A 26655-nucleotide genomic window follows, 5' to 3' on the forward strand; every position below is an offset into this window, starting at 1 on the left:
GCTCCGTTTCAGCAGGTAGGCTGCTGCCATTGCCATTGGAAGGGAAAGAAAGGAAACTTGTATGTTTATCGGGTTGCAAAGCTGCACGCTTAGAAACAGGCAGAGCGGTGCTATTGCTTTCAGTAGCATAAAGATGAATCTGCTCTAAACGTGGCGTGCAGACGTTCCTTTACTATCCCCGCTGGGTGCATCTCCTCGTGCCCGTTCCTTTTTTCCCCAAGTCTCCTCAGATCTGCCCTTCTCCTCCCCGCTGTTGTTCGGTGAAATCTGCTGCGCGGCTCGGAGCACCGTTTTCCTGAGGGCTCGCCCTTAGAGATGCCGATTGAACAGCGTGGAGTCCTGCGGTCTTTGTGCTGACCGACGTTTCTGTTCTGTGCTCCTACCCGGCGGGCACGGCCCTGCTGCCGCCACACCTTGAAGCGCACTCCGTACCCGGCCGGCCCGGCAGCGCTGCGGGAAGCAGCGGACCTCCCGCCCGCGGGTGGCGCTCTCTCCCGGCCCCGGGCGGCGCCGCGTCGGCCCGCCGCCCTTCCGGCCCCGCCGCCGCTGTCCCGCAGTGCGCACGCTCGGCAGCCGCCGTGACCAACCAGCCGCCCCGCGGTGAGGAGGCGCTTCCGAGCGGTGTCAGCTGACGGGCCTTAAAGGGGAAGTGCGGGCCGACCGGACGGAGCTCAGCGCGGGGCGCGGATAGGTACGGCGGGGCCGCGAAGGTGGGATCGGCCCCACCCCGTCTGCTGCCGGGGCGGGAGGAGACGGCCGGGCCGCAGGGCGGGAGCGCTCCCTCCGCCGCCCTGCCCTCCTCTGCCCTGCTCTCCTCCCCTCCGTAGGCCGCCGCTGACCGGGCGCCCTCTTGTCCCGTAGGGCCGCCGAAGGGGCAGCAGCGCCGCGAGGCCTCCAGCCATGGCCGATGTAAGCGCGGCTCCGACGGGGGGCGGTTGGGCGGGACCGGGGGCTGCGGGGGGCCGGGAGGCGCTGCGGCCGCGCTCCGGCGGTCGGGGAGCGGGTCGCGTCACGGCGTTGTCTGTTCCCGCAGGACCTGAAGAGGTTCCTCTACAAGAAGCTGCCGAGGTAACGAGTTCCTCCATCCGCGCCTCCCGCTCCGAGGCTGCTTCCTTCCGTGTGCCTGCCCCTTGCGCGGCTGTTCTTGGCGGGGGGCGGGAGGGACAGAAGGCGGTCAGTAGATCGGTCGGTATGCAGCAGCTGTGCCCTTTGTAAATGCCCTTTTCCTTCTGCAGCGTCGAAGGTCTCCACGCTATTGTGGTGTCGGACAGAGACGGCGTGCCTGTCATCAAAGGTAAGGGCAGCTGTGAGCATCCAGCTGCCGGGTGTACGGGCTAATTCCTCCTGGGCTGGGTACCGTCATTTTTAGCCTATCTCAGCAGTCCTCCTTCAGGATACTTCTGCGGTGCAGGTGAACTGGTTTAAGGATAGAAAGGTTCGGTGTTGCTGTTCAGTGGGGTTTCTCAGTGGCAGCCAGCTGAACGTGCACATCTCCATCCGCCTCCCTTCTGGTGGCTGTTTGCCAGCAGTCAGTTCCAAAAGCGTGTCCCACAGCTCTATGTGTGGGATGTGAACTGAAGTGCCGCCAGTACCGGCCATGAGGGAGCTGGGAGTGCTGCGCTGTGAGTGCTGTGCTGTGGTCACGGGTCACTTGCAAGGCATTAAACAACCTGCTGCCCTTGAAGACTGTACTTGTTGTGAAGGCACAGGCAGTGTCTTACGTGTTGCTGACGCCACGTCTGCTTTGTGCACAGCGGTGAGATCAGGGTTTGTCATGCAGTCATAGATATTGCGTTAAAGCAAAAACTTTCTTGTTCTGCTCCAGTTGCCAACGATAACGCACCAGAACATGCCCTACGACCTGGCTTTCTGTCCACGTTTGCCCTTGCAACGGATCAGGGCAGTAAGCTGGGACTTTCCAAGAACAAAAGTATCATCTGTTACTACAACACGTACCAGGTGAGTGACCGCAGCCTGGGGCCGGAGCTCCTCATGTATTACCGTGAGCATTATGGGACAGAACATGGTGTAAAATGATTTCCACTTGGCTCTTTGTGCTTTGTTTCTCGGTTAAAGCTGGCTAAGCTACACTCTTGCACTTTATTGAACTCTTAAATGCTTCTCAAGGCTGAGAAGGCTGATGGGTTGGAGCTGGTCGAGTTTTCTGTGCAGCTGGCGACCAAGCACCAGCAGGTGGCGCTGTTGATGCGGTCTTCAGACTGCCGTGCAGGGCTTACATTCTTTTTACAGAGGGTATTTGTTACTGACACAGATAAACAAGCGTGTGCAGCTCACTTAACAGTTAATATTGCTGTTAGAAGGATTTCAAGGTAAGAAAACGCTGAAATAACTACTTGCGGTTCTTACAAACTGGATATTTGCATCCTGAAATCTTTTGTTACCTTCCCAGTCTCTGCTCCTTCTCAAGCTCAACTGGTCTGAAGAGCTTTTCATTTTGGCTGCAGTAAACCAGCATGCTGCTTAGCCTGCAGAACCTCCTTTTGTTTGGAAAATAAATGGGTGCATTAATTAGTTCATGTACGGGAGCAGGTTGCTGTGGGTCTTGATGTTACTGCTTTACTGTGCTTAAAGCTGAAGTTTCCTGTTAGGGGCAGAAGAGATAGTGCTGTGTGCTGAAACATATCTTAAAATAATAAGCCTGCCTGTCCTCTTGTTATCTATAGAAAGGAGCTTCCACAGAGTACTCTGCGGCTCTTGAAGCCGAGTTGGATGTTGGGTGGACGAGAGAGAAGATGGCAGGTTTCCCAAACGCAGCTTCCTGCACTGCGAGCTTCATTAGCAGGTTTATCTGTGGCACCCATTGTGTGTTAGCTGCGGGGTAAGCAGCGTTCTCTCTCTTGCAGGTGGTGCAGTTCAATCGCTTACCTTTGGTAGTGAGCTTCATTGCTAGCAGCAACGCCAATACTGGTACGTCTCTGGGTGGTTTTAATACTGGTATGTCTCCAGATCGCTTTAAATGTTTGCAGTATTTTAAGCCCCAAACGTTTTAAATATTTGAAAGTAAATACAGTTTTCTTCAGGGTGCATTAACTTTTCTTCTTAATGTGTCAGAATATACGGAGAAGTTGGGAGATGCATGGGTAGAGACCCATAGATTCTGGGTGACCTGCTGAGGTTATGATTCCATTAGAAACACCTCATTTCTCTCGTGTTTAACCTTATCTTTGCTATGTGAAGAGTGTTTACTGCACAGGCAATGACTGCACAGCACAAACCAGCTGTCTGGTGTCTCCATCTGCTCCAAGTTAGGTCCTGCAGTAAGATGCGCGGTGTCATCTGCCCAGCTCTGCAGAACGGGACAGTCCTTCAGCAAGGCACCTGGGCTGGTGTATGAGGGTTTTGGTGGTCGCTGCTGTGAGCCAAAGGGATTTAATTCTTGTGCAGCCACTTCACTATGGACAGAGTTGTGCTGTACAGCGTGTACCTGCTGGGGCCTGGGTCTGCGTGCTCTGTGCCTTGGAGCCTGCTGAAAATGAGCACTTTTGCTATGGAAAACCATTCCTGCAACTTCGGAAGCTGCAGGTCTTGGAAGAGAGCTTCTCTGGTATGTTGTTTGATGGCTGTTCCATCTCTTGTCTCTCCCTAGGGCTGATTGTAAGTTTGGAGAAGGAGCTCACGCCCTTGTTTGAAGAACTAAGGCAGGTTGTTGAAGTTTCTTAACCTGCTGGTTCAGTCGGAGTGCGGCGTCCATCTGCAGCCCCATGGACAGGAAGATTGAATAATCCTCCGTCCAGTAACACGTCTCAGAAGATATCGCAGCTCCTTAGTACACTAAGTAAAAGTAAATTGTACATAGTGCTGAATCTGAAATGATCTGCTGGTGTGTTGTAGGCGGATGTTACTTTAGACCACGCTTCTTGTGTAGTGCAGTGTTGGAGACCACCAAATAACTCCCATGGAGTTTAGCTCAGCCAACTTAGCCACATTAGCACTCTTGGCTCAGGTGAGCAACCCGCAGACCTTTTGCTTTACTGGGCACCAGGCATACAGTGGAGTTTATCCCCAGGCTAGCTACCGCGGCTTACTGGGTAACAGATGGATCGGTGTTAACAAAGATGTGGCTGCAGGAGCATCGTGAGAGTATGGTTGCTAGCAGTGATGTATCCTCACAATCAATCAATACCCCATCGTGTTGGCAATGCTTCGGTCAAAGAATCTGACTAATCTGGGTGTTGGTTGCATCCTGCTTTCACCGAGAATGCTTTTGCTATGAAAGCTGTTGCTTTAGGGGTTTTCCTGATGCCCACAGGAAAGCACACGAACCATGTTTCTTTTGGTGGGGTTTTTGTGTAACACAATTGTGAAGTTCTCATGCCTCGTAGTCTTTGTGTGGATTCATCACGGGTGACACTCAGCTCATTTACCCCTAGGTTTTCCTAAGTAAATAAATATAAATAAAATGTATTTTTAAATGACAGAACCTGGTCCGCTCCTCTGTTGCACCACAATGTAGCACCATTTCTGTGCAGAGAATGGGTTCCTTAATCACTTGTAAGCTAACAAAAGCCAAGAGCTCACAGGCTGAGAACTAACCAGTGTGCGTCTCAGTGGGGTTGGGTGGATGTTGCGTGCTGTGTCAATATGTAGTTGGCAAGTTAGGAGCTGACTGAGCTGACTTCCTATTTATAAGATCACGGGGGCTCTGGCCCATGCTCTGCCTCCCCTCTTTTCTCCCTCAGTCCCCTTGTGACTCTAGTGCATACATCCAAACCTAAAACTGTTGGTGTAATGGAGCTTTCTTAGCAAGTCTCTGACGCCACGCTTACACCTTGCCTACCTCTGTGCTGGGAGCGAGAGCTGGCACTTCTTTGCTCAGTTCTAACAGATGAAAAATTGTCAGTCAACCCCTTCCCATTTAAACTGAGCTCCTGGCTTGTGCTTTCTGTTGCTGTAATCACAGAGACAGCTCCTGGTAACTGAGCCCCAAGGCATCTCTGTGGGTGCTTGTGGCAAAAATCATTCCTGTTCCATCCAGGGAGAATCTCTTGCTGTTGTTTCCTGCTCAGCCCACCCAGTGCCCTTGCCCTAAATGTTTCCTAAGCCAACCAAGTGTTGACTTGCTGGCTTCCATCTGTGGCATCATGTACTGAGCTTGCTTCTGATGTTTTGTAACGTGTGAAGAGGAAGGTTGTTTCTGTGGTTGCGCTTGGAGCTTCGTTCTCAAGGTGTTGGCACAGGAGAGCAATGGTATGGGAGAACATCACGTCTTTCTTCTAATGCTGCCTTTACTTCATGCCAAGTCATCGGGGCTTTATAACTAAGTTGGAGATGCAAGTTGTTCATTGACTTTTAAGGCAGAAAGAAGGACTAACGTTATCTTGCAAAGCTTTAACGATACAGCACAGAATTACAGAAGTTGGTAGTTTTATAGTGACATTTTATTCAGAAAACAGTGTATAAAAATATTTACAAATATGTTGAATTTAGAAGTTGAAATAAAACTCTATTCCTGTGCAAAGCTGGATTTTCCTTCTACAATGTTCTACTACGTTTCTTCCCCCTTTTCAGCTTTCTCACAGTAAAGGCATCTACTGAACACTGAGCTGCTGCTGCTGCACGTTGTCCAGGGAAAAAGGTTTGCTTCCTCAGAGATGTGACTGTTACAGAGAGGGATCTTCCTGCTCAGCCCACCTCTCCCAGAGGAGCAGGTCAGGTGGGAGATCAGCGGCACAACTTGCTTCCAAAACATAACGCCTTTTGCATCATAGCACCAAAGCATGAGGCTTCTGCTTCTGAACTCCAGTGAGCCACAAACACTCAGGTGTGCTTGAGTCTTCCACAATGCATGTGGAGATTTTCATCCATTATGTAGAAGATAGACTCTTTTAAATGCACACTTATATGTATGGTTTTTTTAGTGTATATCATGCTTTCCTGTTGCTCTTGTTCAGTGTAAAGCAAGCAGTGCTTAACTCTTGAATGCAGTTGTGGATAAAACCTCTTATTGTATAAACCAAGTTATCTGCTCAAGGGGAAAAAAAATGCAAAATCCAGCTCATTTTCAAAGGGAAGCACGGGGGGTCCAACTCAATGCTGCTAAAATGCTGGTGGCTGCCACCAGCAAAGCCCCGTGCAGAGCTCCCTCATCCACCCTCAGGGTCCCGTAGCAGCACGCACACGTGCTGAGAAGTAGCTGCCTGTTTCTCACTGCCTGGGTTTGTAAACAAGCACGTGTTTGTGACGCTGCTTACCATTTCCTGCCCATGCCATTTAAAACAAATGTTCATTCAAAGCCGTATCTGTGGTATAAATCTCAACTGCACAAAAATTTACTTCACCAGAAGTAAGCGTTACCCATCCATCACCTCAGAAAGAGCCTTGAAACACCAGGTTTCATTCTGTGGGTGGTGGGGTAGCTCCTATTTACAAAAACGCAATCAGTTCTGTCATTCTTTTGGCCTAGACCCCAACAGGCCATACAAAAGTAAGACTTCATATTTCCAGAAAGGCCTAATTTGAAATAACGGGCTGAGTGTTGCAGTCTGTGCTGCTATCGGTAGCTGTGCCGCAGCGTGCGGTAAGTTCTCAAGATGGATCTGCATCATCACAAAAGTTTTGAAGTGACTACGTCTGTGATTAGTTAATGGGTGCCTCAGTGACCGAGCCTTGCAGACATAGACCCATAGACCACACACACCAAACCGACGCTGTGATCTTGCAATGGGCTCCACACACGACTCAGCAGCCTGAAAGCAGTCAGTCAGCTGTACAGATCCTCTGTGTGCAGAGCTGGACGTAGACACACGTGCACGTGCCCTCAGCAAGTAATGAAGATGTGGAACTGTCTTCCTGTGGTTGAGAGGCAATTCCTGCCCGTGGAGTGGAAGGATTAGGGGTGCAGCTGGGAACTGGAAGCACTGTGCTGCTCCACTTGCTTCCGTATTTGTGACTAGAACAGAGAAGCAACCCATTACTGTTTGTCTACCTGCTCGTGGATGTGGGTGAATAAAACCAAGCTAAATATTGATTTTTTTTTAAGGAATTAAGTCTTCTTGTTTCCTTCAGGACCCAATGTGTGCAGTCTGTGCTGTTCAGTACTGTACCCGTCTGCAACACCAGGGGGCCCGAGTTCGAATCCCCCCTGTGGAGCAGGGGGTAGAAGTGCCGCTCTGCTACACAGAGGGCTCGAATCCCGGGAGTTGGACTCGATGATCTCTAAGGTCCCTTCCAACTCGCACAATACTATGATACTATGATGATATGATGGTACACCATCTACACGGTGACAGCTTTAATGATGTTGATTCATTGCTTATTTACAACGAGCCTAAATATCAAAAAGGCGTCCCCAAAGTAGTAAAGCAGGTTGGCAGGCTCATACATTTCACGGAAACTCCATATTCCCATATTCTAGTTGGCCTGGAAGCCAGAGCAGCGCTCTCTCCATGCAGATACTGAGCCCTGTAGCACTGGTGTGCTCTAGCACTGCGAGTTTATCATGGCAGTACCACAGTACTGCTGCACAAGGCACGCTGCCATCTAACAACACACACCATCTTACCAGTTTCCATCGCAGTATTTTTATCCACTCGTCTGCTTCTATTCCAGTTTTTGCACACAGGTAGTATGTTCTTAGTGGGAACACTAAGCTGTAAATAAACAATTAGAGCTGTTTCTTGAGTTGCTAGAGCAAGCAAGTAGTTCCTCCTAAAACTGAAGCCAACCGGTTTGCCCCACAACTGGCTGAGACAGAGCAGGGCAGCAAGGCTTTTCTTCTGTACAGGAAAGGTTGGCCAGCAGCACTCACAGTCTACAGCTCAGGGATGTGCTCCTGGGGACGCCATTGGGACCCAAGTGCCAGCTGGGTCACCTCACTAAGCACCACACACCTCAGTGATGATGATATGCATTTCCAGGATTAGAAAAAGGAGTGCCTACCAAAATTTGAGCCTGCCCTCTTTCTCCCCATCATGGAAAAAAACCTTTTCCCAGCGGTAGTCTGGCAAAGCCACGCAGAACTGACAGAGGCTATCATCAGATTTGGTAAAATTAGGGCTGGCTTCAGGTTCAGCGGAGCTTTCAAAAGCACCCAGTGGTTCCAGTTGAAACTCCTGGCTACTGTGACCTCCCCAGCACAGCACACAATGCAACTTACCAGAAACAGTTGACTCTTTCTTGGGAATAGTCGAACTGCACTGCTGAGCATTCAGTTAAGTCAAGTGCCCGAATTGGTTCTGTGGCCTTTAAAACAAAATTACTTTATAATGGGAACACATGAAAATGGAATAGAAGGCTAGTTCAGTTCATCTCCAGCACATGTGGACCTTTACAGGAGCTCTGGGTTTCTCTGAGTAGGGGTATAAAAGCTACAAGCACTGTGATCCCAAACCAGATCAGCAACATCAGCGCTAAAGTGGGAGGAACTGAGCCTAATGTAAGAAACTGTACAGCAGGTTCAGATCTGGACAAACGATCAAGCAACACACCACAACTGCAGGAAATCAGAGCTAGATACAGGCTGCTAAAGGTTTGAGTCACTTGTTATAACTGGTATCCAGCTAAGGCTCACAGAGACAAGGAGATAGATAGTTACGCATCTTATCAGTTCTAACCAGCTGTTGGAGATGTAATTAATTCCAAAAAGCTTTAAAAGGCAGAAGCTGAGTCAGGACAAAGGCAAAAGGAGAGCTGAAGTAGTGCATGCATGTGGCTTTCTGTGGACAGACCTAGAAGTGTTTGGGAGCAGGGATGTGTTCCCTTAGGAGTTTCATTCTGTCCAGCTGTGAGAGTCCTTTTGATTTGTTTTTCTTAATCTTGCCATGTTGAGCACCTTACAAGAGGTGGCTGAAATGGAAAAGCTGTCTGAACACCCTCACCAGCTCCTCTGGTCCTTCACAAGCTGTATGGAGTGTTTTCTCACCTTTCCTTACATATTTCTGTATCAATAGCTCGTAGTTGCATGCTATGTTATGAGAAAGCTGCATGTGCTGAGATGAGTTAATAGGTGCCAGCCCAGAGCTCGCAGTGAGCTGTGCAGCAAAAACAGAAGCATCAACAGCTGCTGGAGATGTGTGGGAGAAGCCTGCGTTTCTGACCAAGATGTGTTCTTGCCTGGTAAGTCACAAAGGCAATTCAGACGCTTGAGTAATGTCCTTGGAAATGTTACACTGGAAGTTTAATTCCAGGTGGCTTTAACTGAAATGAGCACTAATGGCAAACCCTGTGAGTACTATACAGCTGTTTATAGATGGCAATGTTTGGGGAGAGAGGGCAGCTGTATGTTGTTGGGTTAAAATCTGCAAGATGCTTGCCTGGGCTGTGGGCAATAGTTTGGCTTCACTTGTGCATGGACTTGCTCTGGAGGTACTGTAAGAGTGGAGGCACTCTAAAGGTAGTTCTTATTCTTACTCAGTTTAAGCTAAAAATGGAACACAACTATAAGGATGAACTTCTTCCCAGATGCAATAGGTCAATCTTTGTGCTAGGCAGATTGGTAACAAAGAATTTCCTTTAATTGCAGTTGTTTATGTAAACTGTGCAACCACTTGAACTAAAAGGATGAAATCAAGGAATGCAAAATACACTTCTAGTATTTACAGAAATACTTCAGTAGTACTGTTCTCTGTCTGTTAAAGCTACCAGTGAAAGCTGTGCTGGTAGCTTGAAATCCACTGAACAAAGAAACAAAAAATGCATTGTAAAGAGCAATTCTGACCTGTAGGTATGACTGATGGAGCGCAGGAGATGGTTTCTAGCTGCAAAACTTACTGACTTGCTTGTTAAGGTCATCAGCAAAACTCTGACTTTGAAAGGCCTGACCCTTCTGTCTGTATGGGAAGCTGTAACCTGGTAAGCTGTGATACATATGCAAGAAGCCAGAAGTAGGAGGATGTTGCGGCTGCCCCTGTACAGGTGTACAGAATAGAACCTGGTGCTTGCTACTTACTGTCTGGTCTTTGAAATATTTAAGTTCATTCCTATGCAGTGTAAACCACCTCGTCTTCCAGTTCTGAAAGATCAAGAACGGATGGTAATTGTCTTGTGAAAATTTAATGTAGCGTTTCTTAGGAAAGAAAAACCTTTCAATCTGTTGACTTGCTCTGCTTTATAGTTGAGCTTTGCTGTTGTTCAGAAGACAAATTATTCCTCCCCACAGGGAAATTCAGGCCAAGCTCAGCATTCTCCCTAGTTTCTGTGGGCAGTTACAGAGTAAAAGCAAGGAATAAGAGGTTTTCTTACCTTGACGATTTTGCCTTGTTTTGTCAAATATCCTTCTTTCGTACCAAGCTGTGAAGTAATAAGGAAAAGGACTGGGGTTAGAGACTGAGCTCTGCTTCCATTTCCCACATCCTTCTCTGCCTATAACCAAAGACAGGAGAGCAACCTGTACTCAGGAAGTTTCCTGTAACCACTCGCTCTTGTCTGTGTTGCTGAGTGCCCCATTCCTCACCAGCTGGATAAACATCAACTTTGGCTGACTCCAGAGACAAACTCTTCTACCATGTCTCTCTATTCAAGTTTCTCACCTGTATCTTGTCCACTAAATGAAACAAAATATATGCAATTATGGTTGATCTTTATTTAGTGAAGCTGGTTGTCTGCCTCGGCATGTTATAGCCAGAGGTACCTGCGGTTTATGTCAGTGAATTACTGCCATTACAGGGGGGAGCAAAGGGGGAGAGGCCTTTTACTGGTTGTATAGGAAAGTAAAGTTTTCTCAGAGGTTTAAGTGGAACTCAGCTGTGAATGGCTGGATCTGGGATACACAGTGTTTCTTGTATGTACTTTGTTAGCCTGTACTAATGTAACTCTTCCTCTTTAACTTCAAAAAGTTAGTAAGTTATTAGAATACTCTGTGTTATGAGCCATACTGTTCTGGACAAACCACCTGTCTTGCTTAAATAGGAGTTAGGGATTTAAAGTCTCTAATTACTGTCCAAGTGAGTCACGGATATCAGAACAGATGGCTCAAATGGATATTAAGATGTTCTCTTATTTCTCACACCAGGAAGCCATAGCTTCTAACGTGACACTGCTTTTTACTAGGGCTGAGAGGCTCTTCTCTCTCTATTTTGAGTGCAAGTCTGTGTTAGAATATAGCAAGCCATCTTTCTGCTTTAAGCTGAGATGATTATAAGGTAATAAATCCAAATAAGAAAATACTGAAAACAACAACAAAAAATCGTAAGTAAAGTGCTTACCAGAATACAGATACACTTAGTTGTATCACACTCAGTTTGGGGTTTCCCTTTCCAAATGTGTCCCCATCTGTCTCTGAATATTTTTGAATATATATATATATATTTTAATTTATTTATTTTTTTCCAAAAGCTCATTTTTTAACTGATGTAGGGAATCACAGGCACTGTCTCCTTCATTCCAGCCTGTACACTGCTAAAGGCTTGCCAAAACAAGGGCTTTCTGCACATCCTGACATAGGTATTGTTGCACACAGCCTGACCAGTGCTGTCAGAAAAGCATAATACTTCTTAATCTGGTCTTCAGAATTTGTTTTTTAATTCCTGATAATATTACTGGTAAGACCGGATCTCAAAAAGAAGATAATTCAGGAGATCTAAAACCCTTTATATATTCTTTGTTTGATGGTCAGACTCACCTTAGCCTGCTGTGGACAGCACTGGCAGTCTCAGAGGCAACAGCTATGAAAGGCTTTATTTGTCTGTTTTTAGCAAGTCTGCTTTGCCTTATCTGGTGAAGACTTCTTGCATTTCAGAACACACACAGTGATGAATTATCAGCATTACTATATAGCTCTCTCTAGCAATCACAGTAAACTCAAGCCACCAAACACCTTTCCTGCCAGAGAGCAACTTACTGAGGGAGCATTTGGAACAAGATCATTTTCTGTCCTTCCTGTTTGCATCGCTGTGTGAACTCGGACGGACTCATAAATAGATGGCTCTTCCACTTCATGTGGATAGGGATGCTTCAATACAATTAAGGTTCCTGGAGAGAAAAAGAGCAGGAGTGAGTAATATGTCAAGACAGTCTTAGAAAGGAACTGGAAGTAGCTGCCTGCTTGTAGAATGGGTTAGTTTCAAAACTGGTTTAATTCTCTCTGGTCTTGCAGGGAAATAAATGCATTAGTATCAGTAAGAAAATAGAGACACATTCCATCACCAGTCTATAGAAACTACTCCTCATCTGTTGCACAGACTCCGTTATTGTATGTATGTTGGAGGCAGAGATCCCTGCTGCAAAACTGGCTGGACTACTATTACATCTTCTTGTATGTGTTTTCTATTAAGCTTTCCATGCCTTTTCTCCATAAAAGATACTTGTACAGAATCACTTGGTGACTGTATAACAATAGTAACAGATTCTTGCCTTTTGTGCATGATATCTAAGAAGAAACATATTAACCACATGTTAGGTTTGCGAGACTTTTGTTTTTTCTTCTGGGTAACAAGTCAAAGCTTTTGTATGTTTTGAAAATAACTTAAGGAGAATGGATAAACAAAGTCAATGGGTAACAACAGCATTCTGACCTTTCACTTTGAATAAAGACTGAAACAGAAACACGAGGACACCAAATTGTTTTAAGACTGTTAGTGAAAAGATTCAGCTTGTCAGTCCGAGAAACAGAACATAGCAGTCTCAATTTCCTTTTAATTATCTCTAGTTTAGGAGGAACTGTATGCAGAAAAGAATGTTAGTGTAGCAATCTGGAGTGGCAAACAAAACTGTAGTAGGATGAGGTTTGTGGGCCTGGAAGCACAATCCTGCAGCTGTCCCAGTACAAAAGAACTGCTGTGCTCTACAGACCAGTTTAAGTACTGATCAAAAGGAGCCTGGTGTATGTCTTCAGATACACAACTAGCTGCAGTGAGACAAAAGGTGAAAATTCTTACATATTCTACCTCACTGTTGCTGTCTTATCAAACCCTGTCCATAAGAAAGGTGGGGATGAAAAGTATTCATGCTATCTTGCTTTGCTCTCATTCCTGACCTTGGTCTTTCTCTATAAAATTGTTTGTAAGGATAACAATGGATAAGAAAAACTGGTCCAACTACTTTCTGCTCATGCCTGAGCCAATGAAGACTTGTACAGTGAAAGCTTCTTTTCACTGAAAGGAAGTGTGGCCTAAGAAATCAGACTTCTGCTGGCTCTTTGGCAAGCCTGCTGCATGTCCTTGTTGTACCAGTCAGTCTGCCATGATGACACAGGGCTGAGAATGGGCTTTGATGAGCCCCTGCCCCCTTCTTAGTATGCATCAGTTATCATCCCACAGTGTGTTGCTGTTCTCTTCTTCTCTACTAACAAGTGAAGGTAGAGAACTTCTTGACGTGATCTTCAAATGCCCTTTTCCTGCTATGTAGTACGTCCAACTTAAGTGCGTTAGAGGTTTCACAGAGCTAGCAGAATCCAGTTAGGAGCTTTAAAGTGGCAAGTAAGCCCTTCATTCAGCAGTATCGATCCTGTCCATAGAGACTGTGTAACACCCAAGCCTCATTTACTAGTGTCTGTAATACATGTAGTGATGGAATGGGGAAGTACAGCCTTGTCATCTGGAATCTCTAGAGTCAGGCCTGTAGGTGCATGTCTGATTTTGCAGGAAGCATTTCTTATTGGTGCAGAGTACAAATACAAACAAATAAGAACACTTAAAAAACAAACAAACAAAAACTTAATGCTCTGAAAGACACAAGTGCAATATTGAGTGTAGCACCACGTTGTATTTGTAAAAGATTTTATAAAGCAACCTTCAAATTTAATGCTTATGATCCACTTGTGTTAGAAGAATGCTGGTGCTTATTTACTGTGTGACGTATTCCAGCTACTGCATGTGACAACCAGCATTTAGCTGATCGCTTTCACAGGACTACTAATTATGTATGAATTATTTGCATACATTTTTTCCATGGGATACTAACATTTTTGACACTAACTTGTACTGACTTACTGTCAGCTCTTGCCTTTGAAGCTAAATGTAAAACTGGCACTTCTGTGCTAATACAAATCTACTCGTTGTGAGGTTCCAGCCTGGTTGTATTGTGTTCAAGTCACTTGTAGGAATAGAGTTTAATGTTTTGGCACTTAATTCAGGTTGCATGCTGGCTGCTCGTGAAACCTGTGCTTTTCTCTCTAATTCATGTGATGGTGGGATTGGATCAGCAGGCTGAAATGCTGTAAACAGAAAGAGGAGAGATAACACAGTTTCCGACACGTTTCCGACAGAAAAGTGGAGCATTTCACTTACTTGGCTGAAGAACAGTGGAGCAAAACAATTTCAGGTTCTTTTTCCACTTATTCTTTTTGGAATATTTTAACTTTATACACGAATGTGTGTTTTTCTCACTAGCTAAACATTCTGCTTTGGTTTTGTCCTTGATAAGAAGGTTCTGCTCCATCCATTACATGCATGTTTTCGAGAGCTTCCTTGGGTTCTCAGAGAGAAAGCACCATATGTCCCTAACTAGCAAAAACTCGGTAAGGTTGCATGTACTTTGTCTACAGCATACTTGAAAGTGTTTTTGAAGAGGGATATCTTAAATACCTCAGGAATTTCTGAAGAGGAATACTTTAGCAACATTTCTACCTTATAACACATCAAAAACTCCTTTTACTCAGATCTGTATGAAGCATGCCTACGAGCATGTTTATGAAAATGCAGAGCTCTACTTACCTGTTTCACTTCCAATTAAAGGTTGATTTGCAAAATGCATGACTAATTCCTTCAAGCTGGAAAATTCATTAAATCCAAATTTGAGTGAGGTTCCTGTATATTCAACATGAAAATGTTTCACAGAATCTTTCCCCCTGCAACAGAAAAGGAAAACTTGTAGAGGACTTGTGAAGGATGGTTGGCATGTAAAACCCTCAAACAGTAGCTTCTACAACAGGAAATCTAGCACAAAATCAGTCTTAGCAGTAATAGTGCTGCTGTTACTGTCTCTCACTCATAGTCAACACATCTGAGAATCAAACTCATTAAGCAAACATGATTGCTGCTTTACAGATGAGGGTAGCAAAAGCCACAGAAGACCAAGATAGTCAATCTTGTCACAAATCAGTAAGAAGACTTATAAACAAGATCTTCATCAACCTGCTTAGACAGAAACCTGATCTTCTTTAATCTGTCTTCAGTCCTGATGGTTTGCCTTTACTATATGAAGTACTTGCTTTACTTTTCAGGTGTCATTGCAGTCTCACTCTGCTTCATTTGAACAATGAAGGCTTTACAATTTATCTTCTCTATCCTAAGGGTTGCACTGTGTTGAGCACTGTCAAACATGAATCGGGGTTCTGTTACTGTCAGAGAAGTAACAACATTTGTTTATGCAAGCTGGTGATATTTAGAGAAGTGTGCAAGGCTTCACTTCCTGGAAGGGTACTTATTTTGATTTCAGAAGTCAGTGAAGCGCTTAGAGCAAGCATCTTTTCTGTGACAAAGTGACTTCTGTTAATATTAGTAGCATCCAAAGTGGTCCAGAGAGAAGTCTGGCTCAGGAAAAATGCGTGTAGCAAATATTCTGACAAATTTTGTGGAGAAAAGGGGGTTTTATGAACTTTTTTCTAATGTTTGTTGGCACTTCTACAGGAGATTATAATTTCAAACTGGTATTTCTCTTTGAACAGTAGTTAGAACATGCCTAATAATCTCTCCTGTGCTTTGTCCTACCATCAGCTCAGACATAATGCCTGCTAGCCAACTGCTGGCTCCCTAGCTAACAAATAGCTTCTGCAATGGTTCGTTGCAATTACAGGGTCTTTTCATTTCACCTTTTCATTTAATTTTACAGGAAATACAATGTTGCAATTAGAGCGATTTCTACTCTATTTCCTTCTACTCCAGTTCCTTTTTAAAGTTGGCTAATACCGCTGGGAGATAGGGTCTCAGGCAGTATGTGATCTCTTTCCTTGTCCTCTTCTTACAGCTGTCAGCTAAAACCCCAAGGGCTGTTTCTTACAAATGACAATGATGACTGGTGAAGTTTCTTGAGAGGTAAAAAGGGAAGTAAAGGAATTTTAGGAGATAAGAAAATGAAAGCTATAATTTCTAAAATGGCTCTTCCTGTAAGACATCAGAACAAAACTGAATCACTTATTCCAAAATGAAGTTTTAATACAAAAAAATTCAAAAAGCAAATTATACTTACAGCAGAAAATAAATAAATGAAACATCTTAAAACAACGATTAGTATTTCTAGGGAGATGTACCACCATGAAACCAGTGTAACAGAGAAAGAGACCAACCTCCAGACTCAGGTCTGGAATACTCTGCATACAGTGATGCAGTGAGCAACTCTTGATCCTTACTACAAGAGCTGAATAGCAGATTGGAATTGGTCCAAAGTAGAATTCTCTAGGTATTATAAGCCTAGAATTTGTTAAAACGGTGAATATATTTTTATTAACACTCCAGCTTTCATCTCCTATTAGAACAACTTATGCTATGTTTCCACCTACGAGGGTTGTGAATAACCAGGCATCACTATGTGCATCCAAGTGATTTTAGTTTAAAAAGTTATGTGATTCACCAGAGCTGTAGTTCCAAGGCCCAGTGAGGTAGAAATGAGCATGAATGCAATAGCTTAAACACTCACTAGAGATTTAATATATCATATGGTTGCCAAAGGTTATGGATGTATTTAAGGCTGGTTACCTCAATGCAGCTGACACACAGCAACTACTTTGTGTGTCTAATGCAAGTGTCTCTCATGTTGCCTTCATAAAACATTGGAGCTTCTCTGCTTCTGGGCTTTTTAAGGATTTCTTCAACATGGTTCAGCAGTGAATTACTCGGGATAGGCTAAGTGTGCTTCGTACTGCTTGTGTCCTGAACTGCCATAAAGTGCTGAAATTCTGATGATTTCAACAGCCTTGTTTCCGTAACTGGGGAAATACTAAATACTACCTGAATCAGTTGTACACTGCTGGCTAACAAGCAAGTCTTAGAGCAGACCGGAGGAGTAAAACCATCCAGCACTGGACTATCTGGATAACAGTTCCAGTGATCCAGAAACTGTAAAGTTATAATCAATTAACTCTTAAATTTACTATTTATGATTCTTTCTTCACTGTAAAAGGTTTTGGTTTTTTTTGACATCTATTAGGTGTTTTTTAAGCTCTCATTACTGTTATGCAGAATTTTACCATATGGACAAAATATTGATACCAATTCACAAAATAATATTTTTCCCAGTAATAATAGTTCATATTTTGGAAAAAACAAGAGCCCTTTCCAAATCCGGTGCATGTTGAGAGTATTTTATTCTGGAGTCATTCAACAGAACTAGATCATTAGGAACGTATATTCAAATAGTTTGGGCCCTAGAATGAAATCTGAAGGTCATATCAGTACATGAGATGCAAACATACATGGGAGTTAAGTGCAAAATCTTTAAGTGCCAGCTGCGTAGCATCAGGTAGGTACCATAAGATAGATGCTTCTGTTCAGACCCTACCTTACAGAGAGGGAATACAAATCTTCCCTTTCGTTACTCTTCCTCAAGAGATAGCTTCCATCCTTCCCATTGGAAAGAAGCAGGGCTTCTGCTGCGTGTCGAGTAAGGTTATAATGATACCACCTGGGAAGACACAAGGCATTTAAAGCATCATTCACTCTGTTCTTAGCTGATGGTTTCTGCTGAGTTTTGGAGCTGAGTCAGAGAAAGAAGCAGCACTGGAACTAATTCTACTACAACCGAGTTATTCTTCTAACAGGCAAACGCAAGTTGCAAAGAACTGTGCCCCTTTCAGCAGCCTCCTTTTGACAAGCTTACAAAATGATCTTTGTTGTAACTATGAAATTATGCTCTGCTGTATTTACAAAGAGCTGACTGTGTATGTACCAAGGAATTACCCAGATGTTCTCTAATAAGGTGAAAGCAGTTCTGGGGGTACGCAGGACCCTTTGTCTAATTTCAGAATCTCTACTTCCTGATATATCTATACACTTCAGTACGTTTCCTCTTTCGGGGCAAACAGGGAACACTTGGAGTTAAAAAAAACAAACCATAAAAAAATCTCCTCCCACACTCTATTTTCCACAACTCGGTTCATCTGCACAGCTATTATCTGCAATTAAGTAGCTATTCTTAGACTGACACTTTCATATGAAGCACAACCTTTTCGGAGGAAGGAATGAAGGAGAGGAGAAGGTAAGCCAGCAGAATCTGGAGTGAGAATTGGGAAACCTTGCCATCACTGTCACTCAGCTGTATGTGATCTGAGCAATGCAACAAAGCACTGAACACTTGCTTCATTTAACTTCAATGAAAACTCACTTCATATTTCTATATATGAAAAATTCCATGAGGAATCTACATGGAATGTTCTGGAGGAAAAAAAGAATATGATGGAGACCACACAGTGCTTCTTACAGCCTCTTTTCTGTCCAGACTGACTTGGAACAGAAATGTCTTATTCCTTTCAATAGAAAAGGATCTCACTGGAACAACTCCAGCGACTGGTCACAGAAAAAAAGGGATGTGGCTATAGAAAGCTAAAGTCCTAACTCTTTTAAGAGAGGCTGTAGGCATATATTAACAACAACTACAGTACACACACCAGAGTTTCTGGTAGAGAAGAAGAGAATGCGGTACCTCTAATACCCTTCCCTTTATCCATATGGGAGTGCTGCTGCTTCCCTATCCCCTTCCCTAAAAACTGTGTGCCTGTAACTGTGAGGGCAAACTCATTGCTATTTCAGCTCTTGAAATGTAGATTGACTGACAGCAGACGTTGGATCACAGCACGTTCTGGTGTTCATATTGCAACAGTCTCCAAACTGAAATGATGTGTAACTATACGCTCTTTTTTTTCCTTTTCTGTTCATCAGAAGCTGCCACTTATCTTGGCATCTCCCACAGATGTTTACCTCTGAATTTAGATGGCTGCCTATCTGAAAGGCCAGTTGGTTGATATATGGCTTTATGAGAGATTTCAGACTGTTTCCACCCTGTGGGGAAGACAAGATCCATGTGAAACCCAATACAGGGAGAGTATAGCTGCTTTGGCTCTAGAACGTGCTCCGTGGACCATCTACACAGTAGAATAAAATAATAAGTATTTAAAGATCAAACTGTCATCCTCTGAAACACCTGTCAGCCAAAATCTGCTTTAGGATTAACTGCCCAAGTAAGTAACAGTCAAAGGTCAGATCTGTTCTGATGTGATGAGGATCGTATTGGCACGCAGGGTAGGCAGGCTGTACAGCTGGGAAGATGACATTGTGTTTTGAGTGCAACCTCATAATGTGTTTTCTCTCGCTTCTGTGAGAAAGAAACACTCAGAAAATTGGTAAGTGGTCATTTCCATACAGAAGATCATTTATAACTGTGCTATTATCTTATTTCCAAGAAGTTTTCTTATGAAGAATTTAAAGTAGAAGCAAATCAGGTTTATAAAATGGACTGTTTACATCTGCTCTTTTTACATGCAAGAGAGACTTAGTGACTTTCTACTACCTCAGGGAGGAGTGAGTTATACCACCCACCTAGGAAAATAACATTGGCTTAAAGTAGATATTTAAATCTGCTGAGAAAGTCACATCACTCTTCTTACCTGAATACACCATTGCAGACAAAAATCTCTCAGATAGATACTACCATAAAAAAAACAACAAAACTTCCAATATTATGACTGGCTATCTTTCTCAGCTTTAGAAAGTGAATGTGAAGCAGTAACACAGCTCCCAGTGTCAAAGTGACTGTCTTACTCATAGCTGTTTTCTTTCCTTATCTGTTGACACAGGTGGCTCAATCAGTAACAACTGTCATGTTACTTTATTCTGCTAAGAAAACTCGTTCCAATCATATGAAAACAGGAACGATTTAAAAATCACACTGAGAAGCAATCATTTACACACCAAATACCAGCGAATTAAACACACTGCCATGAAAATGTTTAAAGATCTTTCTGTTCTCCTATCAAGCCCATCTGATGGCAAAAGTGAATAACACTAAGAATGAACTCTAAAGCCCAGTAGGTAGATACTGCTACATGCGCTTCTGTTCAATTTAAGTATCTGTTGGGAGATTGGGGCAGAGGGAGAAATCCTTCAGCTTTTCCTATTAAAAAAAAAGTCACATTAACCTGGTAAATTAGCCTTCTGATACCAACAGAATCGTATCAGTGACAGTGTAAGAAGGGCTTCACTGTCACTATCAAGATGAGGAGGGATAAGAACAGAGACGGTACCCCAGAGAATAAAAAAACGTCCCAGTGCAGTCCAAAGTATTTGCCCACCTAGGAGGAAACTGGTGGCCACAACACAAGCTGTGTCTGCATCGCTGCAGCTGTGACACTCACTGCAACCCCAGAAAAGGGTGTGCTGACATAACAACCTCTTTTATAGCTAACACAGTAATTAGAACCGTCTGTGGTGGTGGTAATCAGAAGCACACTGTAGCAGTGTTTGCAGTGGGAAATTTCCTCTTCAGATAAGAATGCCCTCTTCAAAGTGTTCCTTTATTCTTTAGTAACTCAAAATATATTGAAGAAGAGCGTTACAGAAATGTTATTCCCACATCCCCTACAGATTGGTTTTTATGCACGATATCTGCCTTTCCCAGTAAAGCTGTTGGCAAAACAGCTGCCCAGGGAGGTGGTGGAGTCGCTGCCCCTGGAGTTGTTCAAGTGTTCAGATGCTGTACTGAGGAACATGGTTTAGTGGGAAGTACTGGTGACAGGTGGAAGGTTGGACTGGATGATTTTGGAGACCTTTTCCTACCTTGGTGATTCTGTGAGCCACACCAATATTTCTCCTAAAACACTTCAGCCCCTGTAAATAGGGGCTGCTGAATGACACTACAGTCTGCATCAGGAGGATTAGCCTTTTAACAGTATCAGAGTACAGAAGAAACACGAACACTCACCTACGGCTGACCTAAGAGTAGGTGTTGAGGGACTTGGCTGACCCTGTTCTAGTTCAGTTCTGTATGCAAACTGTTGAACATCCAGTAGAATCACTCATTTTTCCTCACTGTCAGAATTAAGGATACCTAGCAACAGCAGTAAGCACAGCAAGAAGTTTTGGTTGCCATTTGTTTTTCATGTCTGAAGTGATGCCTCACTGATGCATGTTTCGCTATCAGATAAGAGCAGTAGGCAGATGTTTGGCTCATTTTGTGTGTCTTTATCTGATTATGCTCTTAAGTAGTTATAACCCGAATGGAGTTAGACACTGTATGTTTGGTTCACTCTTGTTAAAGTCAGGCAATTTCAAAGTTCCTTCTTGGAAACAGGAAGGGGATTCTCAGTGCTCAGCTGGGTTATCCTGTGGACAGCATTGTGGCTGTCTAGGCTGCAGGTGCCAAGCAGAAACACAGCAAAACATGTCACTTCTCATTTACCTCTAAAAGGGAACAAAGATCTTAAGTTCTTCAGCAAGTGGATGTGATCTAAAAGTGTTCTCAATAGGACTTCATTCCTATGTTATTCAGAACAGCTATTTAATCCTTTTTTTTTTCCTTTGGTGGTAGATATTGGAAGGTTTTGCATGTTTCAAGGTATAAAAAGTATCCCCTACCATGGCAAGTTGATTTTCTTAATAAATTATATACCTGTCTTAATGAAGTATTCCTATTCTTAGTTTAAGGAGCAGCATACTGTGCTTGATTTATCTCATTTGGCTGCACATGATGCTTGTAATGGGTTGACAATTGGACTAGATGATCTTAGTGGTCTGTTCCTTAACGATTCTATGACAGTTCAAGAGAACCTAGAAAGGGGTGAGAATGCCAAGAGGAGTTACAGGTGACAGGCAACCAAAAATGGTGTTTTTTAGAGATCCCTTCCATGTGTCACACTGAAACTTAATATTTCAACGTGTTACAACTAATCACGTGCCCATGTGAAGTGCTTTGTTGGACTGAAAGAATACCATGTCTTAGGAACAATAATTAAAACAGAGAAATACAAGGAAGTGACTTCAGTGCATCCAACCTTAACATTCATGTCTTCTATCTGCAGGCTTTTTCTAGTTCAGCTTCTGCTTTTCACTTCTATTTTCTCTCTCCACTCTCTCAACCAACTTTGTTCTGATTCTTACCCACTTTTTTCGCCAACTTTCTAACTGTTTTAATTTTGCTCTTGTTTACATTAAGAGATTCAGATAAAGGAAAGAAATCTTCCGACCACTTGCCCTGTCCTGCTCATATCAGTTCCTCAACCCAGCACTAAATTCTATCATAGTCTGATTTAGGCCTGTGATATCATTTATTTTCTTACTAAAGCTAAGTATGAAGAGTACTGTTCAGTCACACAAACGCTACCTGCTGCAGTATTGTCAGACCTGGAGAAGCATAAAATCTGTGCTACAAGAGATGAGAAAGAATACAGAAATTACAAAGAGAAGAAAGCTACGAAAACTTTTCCTCTTCCCCCCTTCTTTTCATTCCTGAAAGACAGAAAATACACTAGTATCACCAAAGCCATGTTGAGACTGAAGGTATGTTGCCAAACCAGCCTGTAATTACATAGATGACCAGACAGTCCACATTCTCATTTCTTGCACAAGTACAAGGAATACAATGAGGAATTCTCCGAACTCACGTTATATGTGATCAGTTACACGAGGTTCACTCTGCAATATAAAATATTTTAGCAATAAATGCAACTGGAAAAAGGGCTGACTCCAGTCATCCATGCACACCTTATAAGGAGAATCGTGTCAGTTTCTTTCTCCTTCAAACCAATATACATATCTCTTGAAAAGCTTCAAAGCTCCCTTTTAGAGTTTGTACACTTAGAGAAGTAATTAATGAGGTGATGTGTTTTTTAACAAGTCTTTTGATTTTGATCTTCCTTTCAGTGGTGGTTCCACCTATGAACACGTTGACAATGATGCTGACAGTATTCTGGATTTCCCCTTTGAGTTTGACTACCTGACCACTAAACCTCTCAAATAGTGCAGAGGGCTCCCGATAAACAAGCCACCATCTTCCCTCAGACAGCATGAGTGAATTAAACCGTTTAAAACAGGGAAGAAAAAGAAAAACGCCAACTCCATCACACTCGCAATCTTTTGTTTTCACGGGAAGGCCCCAGAAGTTCATGTTTATAAATACTGAGGCTCTTGAAAGCAGTGATACAACTTGATAAACCAGCTGTAGATATGCCTAGATCTCTCGGTGACTAGGATAACTTGGACTGTTAATTTTTTTCATTGATTAGTGATGGATGGTAAACTCCTAGTGAGGACAAAATAAGATGAGGGTTTGAGTATATTGACTTTATCTTCTCCTTCCTGCCTTGCTCTCAACTAAGCAGTAATTACAATGTAATTACAAGAACATCAATCTAGACAAGCCTTGCAAATACCAAATCCTCCAAGCCCAGCAGAGTGTCAGATGAGTATGCAGTACAAAACCTATCTGCACGGCTGTCAACTTTCCATTCTGACAACCAGCTGATCTGGTAAACCGAGATTATTCTGTCACCCATATCTTTCCCCTTAAAATGCTTCCCATATCACACTTCTTCAAACCTCCTCCAACTTCTTTGAATTTTGCACAGAGAAACAGAAGGTCTAAAATAACCACCTTCAGTTTGCCCCAAAAGATAGACAAGCATCAAAGCTGCTCCCCATTTGAATGAGTCCTTTCTCTGTTGGTCTTTACTATGGCAATGATACATATTCCTCACTGGAACTAAGACTCAGTTGTGCTAGATACTATGTTGGATATAAGGGAGCCCATCACTGTCATAGAACCAGAGACTGACTTTAAGGGGAAAAACAAAAACTGAATGTTAATGTCTGAGGAGTGAAAAAGTACTTCCATTGATATCTTTTAGACCATGTTAGGTTTGTGAGATTTTTTTCCTCTTTAAAAAATAAATAAATCAATAAATAAATGTCAGCTTCATACTAGAAAAAAAGGCTTTATTTGGTCATCTGTAGGGAGTCCTTGCTAGGAATTGCTTATTCAGTTTTAGTTCATCTAATTCAATGCATTGTGTTAAGGGGATGGTTGGTACTTTGTAGTAGGATGAAAAGTGTATATTTTCCTCTCAGGCAGAAATAAAATAAATAAGTTTCAGTTTAAGAATGGATCTGGGTAGCTTTCTCACTGAGTTAGTTGCCTTTTCTTCCTTGTACCACACTGAGCTGCAATCCCATGGGCCCATCAATTAGGATCAACATTGAAACAAGCAAAGCAATCTATGAGCATAGGTCACAGGTTTAGATCAACTCAAGCCATCTAGTCTAAATGAACAGAAGTTTAGCAATTTGGAACCCTATTTTCCATAGCAGCTGCAGCTCAACCTTTTTTTTTCTTTCCTGAATTTTTTATTTTTTCATGAGAGTAATCTTACAGATATGCAGGGAATGCACATAATGCACACTGGCTACCATTATGAAAGTGACTTTACCTCATTCAGTATGTTAGATGCTTCAGTAACAGCCACTTCATTAACAGGTGCTTCCAAATATGGAAAACGATAAGCTGCATGAAGATGGCAATTCCAACTTTTTGCAGCCCAAGCTCTTCACTAAGTAAAGATCTCTGCTACCACAGACCCTTCCCTTCCTGGTTGTGCAGTGCTGCTCCCCACCCTCTGCTTCTTCCCCTCTGTGACAATGCTGTCTGTGGAAAAACTTCTGCTAGCCTTCTGGGTGAGGAAAGCAAAACTATCTGGAGCTGGCAAGTGGGTGATCCACGTCACCTGGCCAGTGGTGGGAAGGGAGCAGGACCTGCAGCAACCTGTGGCCTTCCTTTTGCTGCCGGGCTTTGTTTTGGGGTGAGGGTGGCATCTTCCCAGTGGCCAGCACTGCCTGCAGCTGAAGCACAGATGCCATGGAACAGCCCAGTGCCCCCGGGGTGTGGTGCTGGGCTGACCAGGGCCCAGCCAGCCTGCCTGCCGGGGCCGAGGACACCTGGAGAAGGCGGTCCAGCTCTGGAGGTGCTCCCTTGGATGCTGGATACGCAGGTGGCTAATGCCCCCCAAAAATTCCCTTTCCTGGTCTCACATGGGAAGAACAGCACAAACACAAGGTCTCCCTGATGGAGGGGAATCTGCCACGTCTTGGAGGAGCCACAGCCCCCTGTTATGTTTGAAGCACCTGCCTGTTTTTCTAATTGTTGTTTATACTTCACACTCACCTGCCGCGTGCCAGCATCCTCGGCCTTCAGTCCCGCCCCGGGACCGGGAGCAGGCTGGGCCCCGAGGGGCGCTCGTTACAACACGCCGCCGTCCGTTTACCCCCGGCCGTTCCGACCGAAGCCAGAACTAAGCGCCAGCTGCCCCGCGCCGCACCCCGCGGCCGCCATTTTGCGAGGGGATCCCCGCGCCCCTCAGCCGCCCCCCGGGCGCGGGTCGGTGGGAAGAGGGAGGCCGTTTCGCCCCCGCAACGCCGCCGCTTACCCCAGTGCCCGCAGCTCCTCGTCCAGACGAGCGCCCGGCTCCCGGCGCTGGGTCATCGTCGCACCGGGTGACACCGCCTGCCCGCGGTCGCCTCCGTGGGGCGCTGGTAAGTGCGCGGGCGGTGCCTCCGGGCGGCTGCCGGCCCCTCAGCGGCCGCATCGTTTCGGGGAGGGCCGGCGCGGGGCGGGGGCGGCTCCGTGCGGGCTGTCCTACAGCGCTGCGAGTGTTCAGCGCTCCGTTTCCTGAGCTATTTCACGCTGGTAGCTGCGCGTTTGGCGATAACTGGTTTCTACGGCGACTGTCATTCTTCTCCACGTGAATTTTAGAGAGATCGTGCTGATTAGCTCTTAGAAACAGCAATAGGAAACTTGCGTGGAAGTTTGCCAGAAAGATCACGCCTAACCGGGAGTGAGGTCTTGTTAGACGATGGCTGAGCTCTGTGTGTGAGAAGTGCCGTACTGTTAGCTGCTGCCTGTCCTTCCAGAGGGTCATACTTCTTATATGTGCTGCGTGCCAGAGGTTCTGTGTTCCCTGATGCTTCGTGGTAGTAATTATTGTATCTCTGTCAAATTCTTATTTACATTAATCTTGTTTGGGGGGAAAAAAACAAAACAAAAAGAAAAACAAACAAAAACAAAACAACAACACCAAACAAGGCTGTCTCGGGGAGTTAGGGGACGTAGGGGGAGGTACAGCACTATTTATTTTCCAGTCACGCACACTACAGTTTTCACTGCATACCCAGCACTGAAAATAAGCTGTTTCTAGAAGAAATGATATTCAAAGAGGTCAGAACAGTGACTTATTTTCTCATAAACAGTCGTTTGAACTAAGATTAGTTTGGAACAGACTCAGTAAAAGCCTCCTGCTCCTGATGCTCTCAGTGAATTGGTTTTACAAGAGCTTTTCTGGTCTCCCGAACGGGAAAAGCTTCATGAATTTTCTGCATCTCATACCAGCCTGTCCTGCTGTTGGAGTTTCTAATCATGCTTTCCCTGGCTGTGGGATTTTCTTCTCCTTTGCTTGGCCATTCATATAGTCAATGAAGCGTTCAGCTATAGACAACTTCATGAATTAACTTTTCCTTCCCTTAGTACATCTGTCTGCATTTGTCCCTTGCTCCATCTCATAAAACCTGTGATCTAATATTCTCTCTGGTAATTTGATCCTGAAATCTATGACTTTCAAATAAATAGGAGCTTTTGACATCTCCACTGTTTGCTTATATTTGTTTTTGGTCTTCTATTCTGAAAGCTGCTTGCTTTGTTTTCAGTAATGCTTCTTCCAAGTTCACTTCAGGTTATCTTGTTTGTCCATGTTACTGTGAGAGGAAGAAAATTAAAAAGACAAAAAAGTGA

At 44.1% G+C, this 26655-nt stretch overlaps 2 protein-coding genes across 6 annotated transcripts; one reads left to right on the plus strand and one right to left on the minus strand.

Moving 5' to 3' along the window:
- The first annotated feature begins 551 nt into the window (after window positions 1–551).
- Window positions 552–5477, plus strand: LAMTOR3 (late endosomal/lysosomal adaptor, MAPK and MTOR activator 3). Of its 2 annotated transcripts, none has more exons than XM_072335349.1 (7): window positions 552–691; window positions 828–909; window positions 1034–1068; window positions 1236–1294; window positions 1826–1959; window positions 2865–2928; window positions 3608–5477. In XM_072335349.1, exons 2-7 carry the CDS (start codon window positions 901–903, stop codon window positions 3679–3681), a joined length of 375 nt encoding a protein of 124 aa, XP_072191450.1. In that variant the 5' UTR covers window positions 552–691; window positions 828–900; the 3' UTR covers window positions 3682–5477. The 2 variants fall into 2 exon arrangements, with proteins under 2 accessions (XP_072191450.1, XP_072191449.1); XM_072335348.1 differs by having other exon boundaries at window positions 553–691; window positions 862–909; window positions 3608–5390.
- DAPP1 (dual adaptor of phosphotyrosine and 3-phosphoinositides 1) lies at window positions 5382–25469 on the minus strand. Of its 4 annotated transcripts, none has more exons than XM_072335343.1 (9): window positions 25298–25469; window positions 17392–17514; window positions 14610–14743; window positions 11798–11928; window positions 10201–10248; window positions 9908–9970; window positions 8117–8202; window positions 7523–7610; window positions 5382–6910 (listed from the first exon to the last, which is right to left on the minus strand). In XM_072335343.1, the coding sequence occupies exons 1-9, from the start codon at window positions 25351–25353 to the stop codon at window positions 6851–6853; spliced, it is 789 nt and encodes a 262-aa protein (XP_072191444.1). In that variant the 5' UTR covers window positions 25354–25469; the 3' UTR covers window positions 5382–6850. The 4 variants fall into 4 exon arrangements, with proteins under 4 accessions (XP_072191444.1, XP_072191445.1, XP_072191447.1 ...); XM_072335344.1 differs by lacking the exon at window positions 25298–25469 and adding an exon at window positions 25036–25130; XM_072335346.1 differs by lacking the exon at window positions 17392–17514.
- Window positions 25470–26655: the final 1186 nt, after the last annotated feature.

Source organism: Excalfactoria chinensis, chromosome 4 (assembly GCF_039878825.1).
Source record: "Excalfactoria chinensis isolate bCotChi1 chromosome 4, bCotChi1.hap2, whole genome shotgun sequence".
Lineage (NCBI taxonomy): Eukaryota > Metazoa > Chordata > Aves > Galliformes > Phasianidae > Excalfactoria > Excalfactoria chinensis.

Bases quoted from the DNA above. Each gene is read 5' to 3' on its own strand.
- LAMTOR3 (XM_072335349.1), top strand. The intron at 1,069-1,235 runs GTAACGAGTTCC...TTCCTTCTGCAG, and splicing joins CTCTACAAGAAGCTGCCGAG to CGTCGAAGGTCTCCACGCTA. The intron at 2,929-3,607 runs GTACGTCTCTGG...GTCTCTCCCTAG, and splicing joins TAGCAGCAACGCCAATACTG to GGCTGATTGTAAGTTTGGAG.
- DAPP1 (XM_072335343.1), bottom strand. From the start codon at position 25,353: ATGACCCAGCGCCGGGAGCCGGGCGCTCGTCTGGACGAGGAGCTGCGG. The intron at 11,929-14,609 runs GTAAGTAGAGCT...TTTTCTCTCCAG, and splicing joins TTTAATTGGAAGTGAAACAG to GAACCTTAATTGTATTGAAG. The intron at 10,249-11,797 runs GTAAGTTGCTCT...ATTACTTCACAG, and splicing joins TTGTTCCAAATGCTCCCTCA to CTTGGTACGAAAGAAGGATA.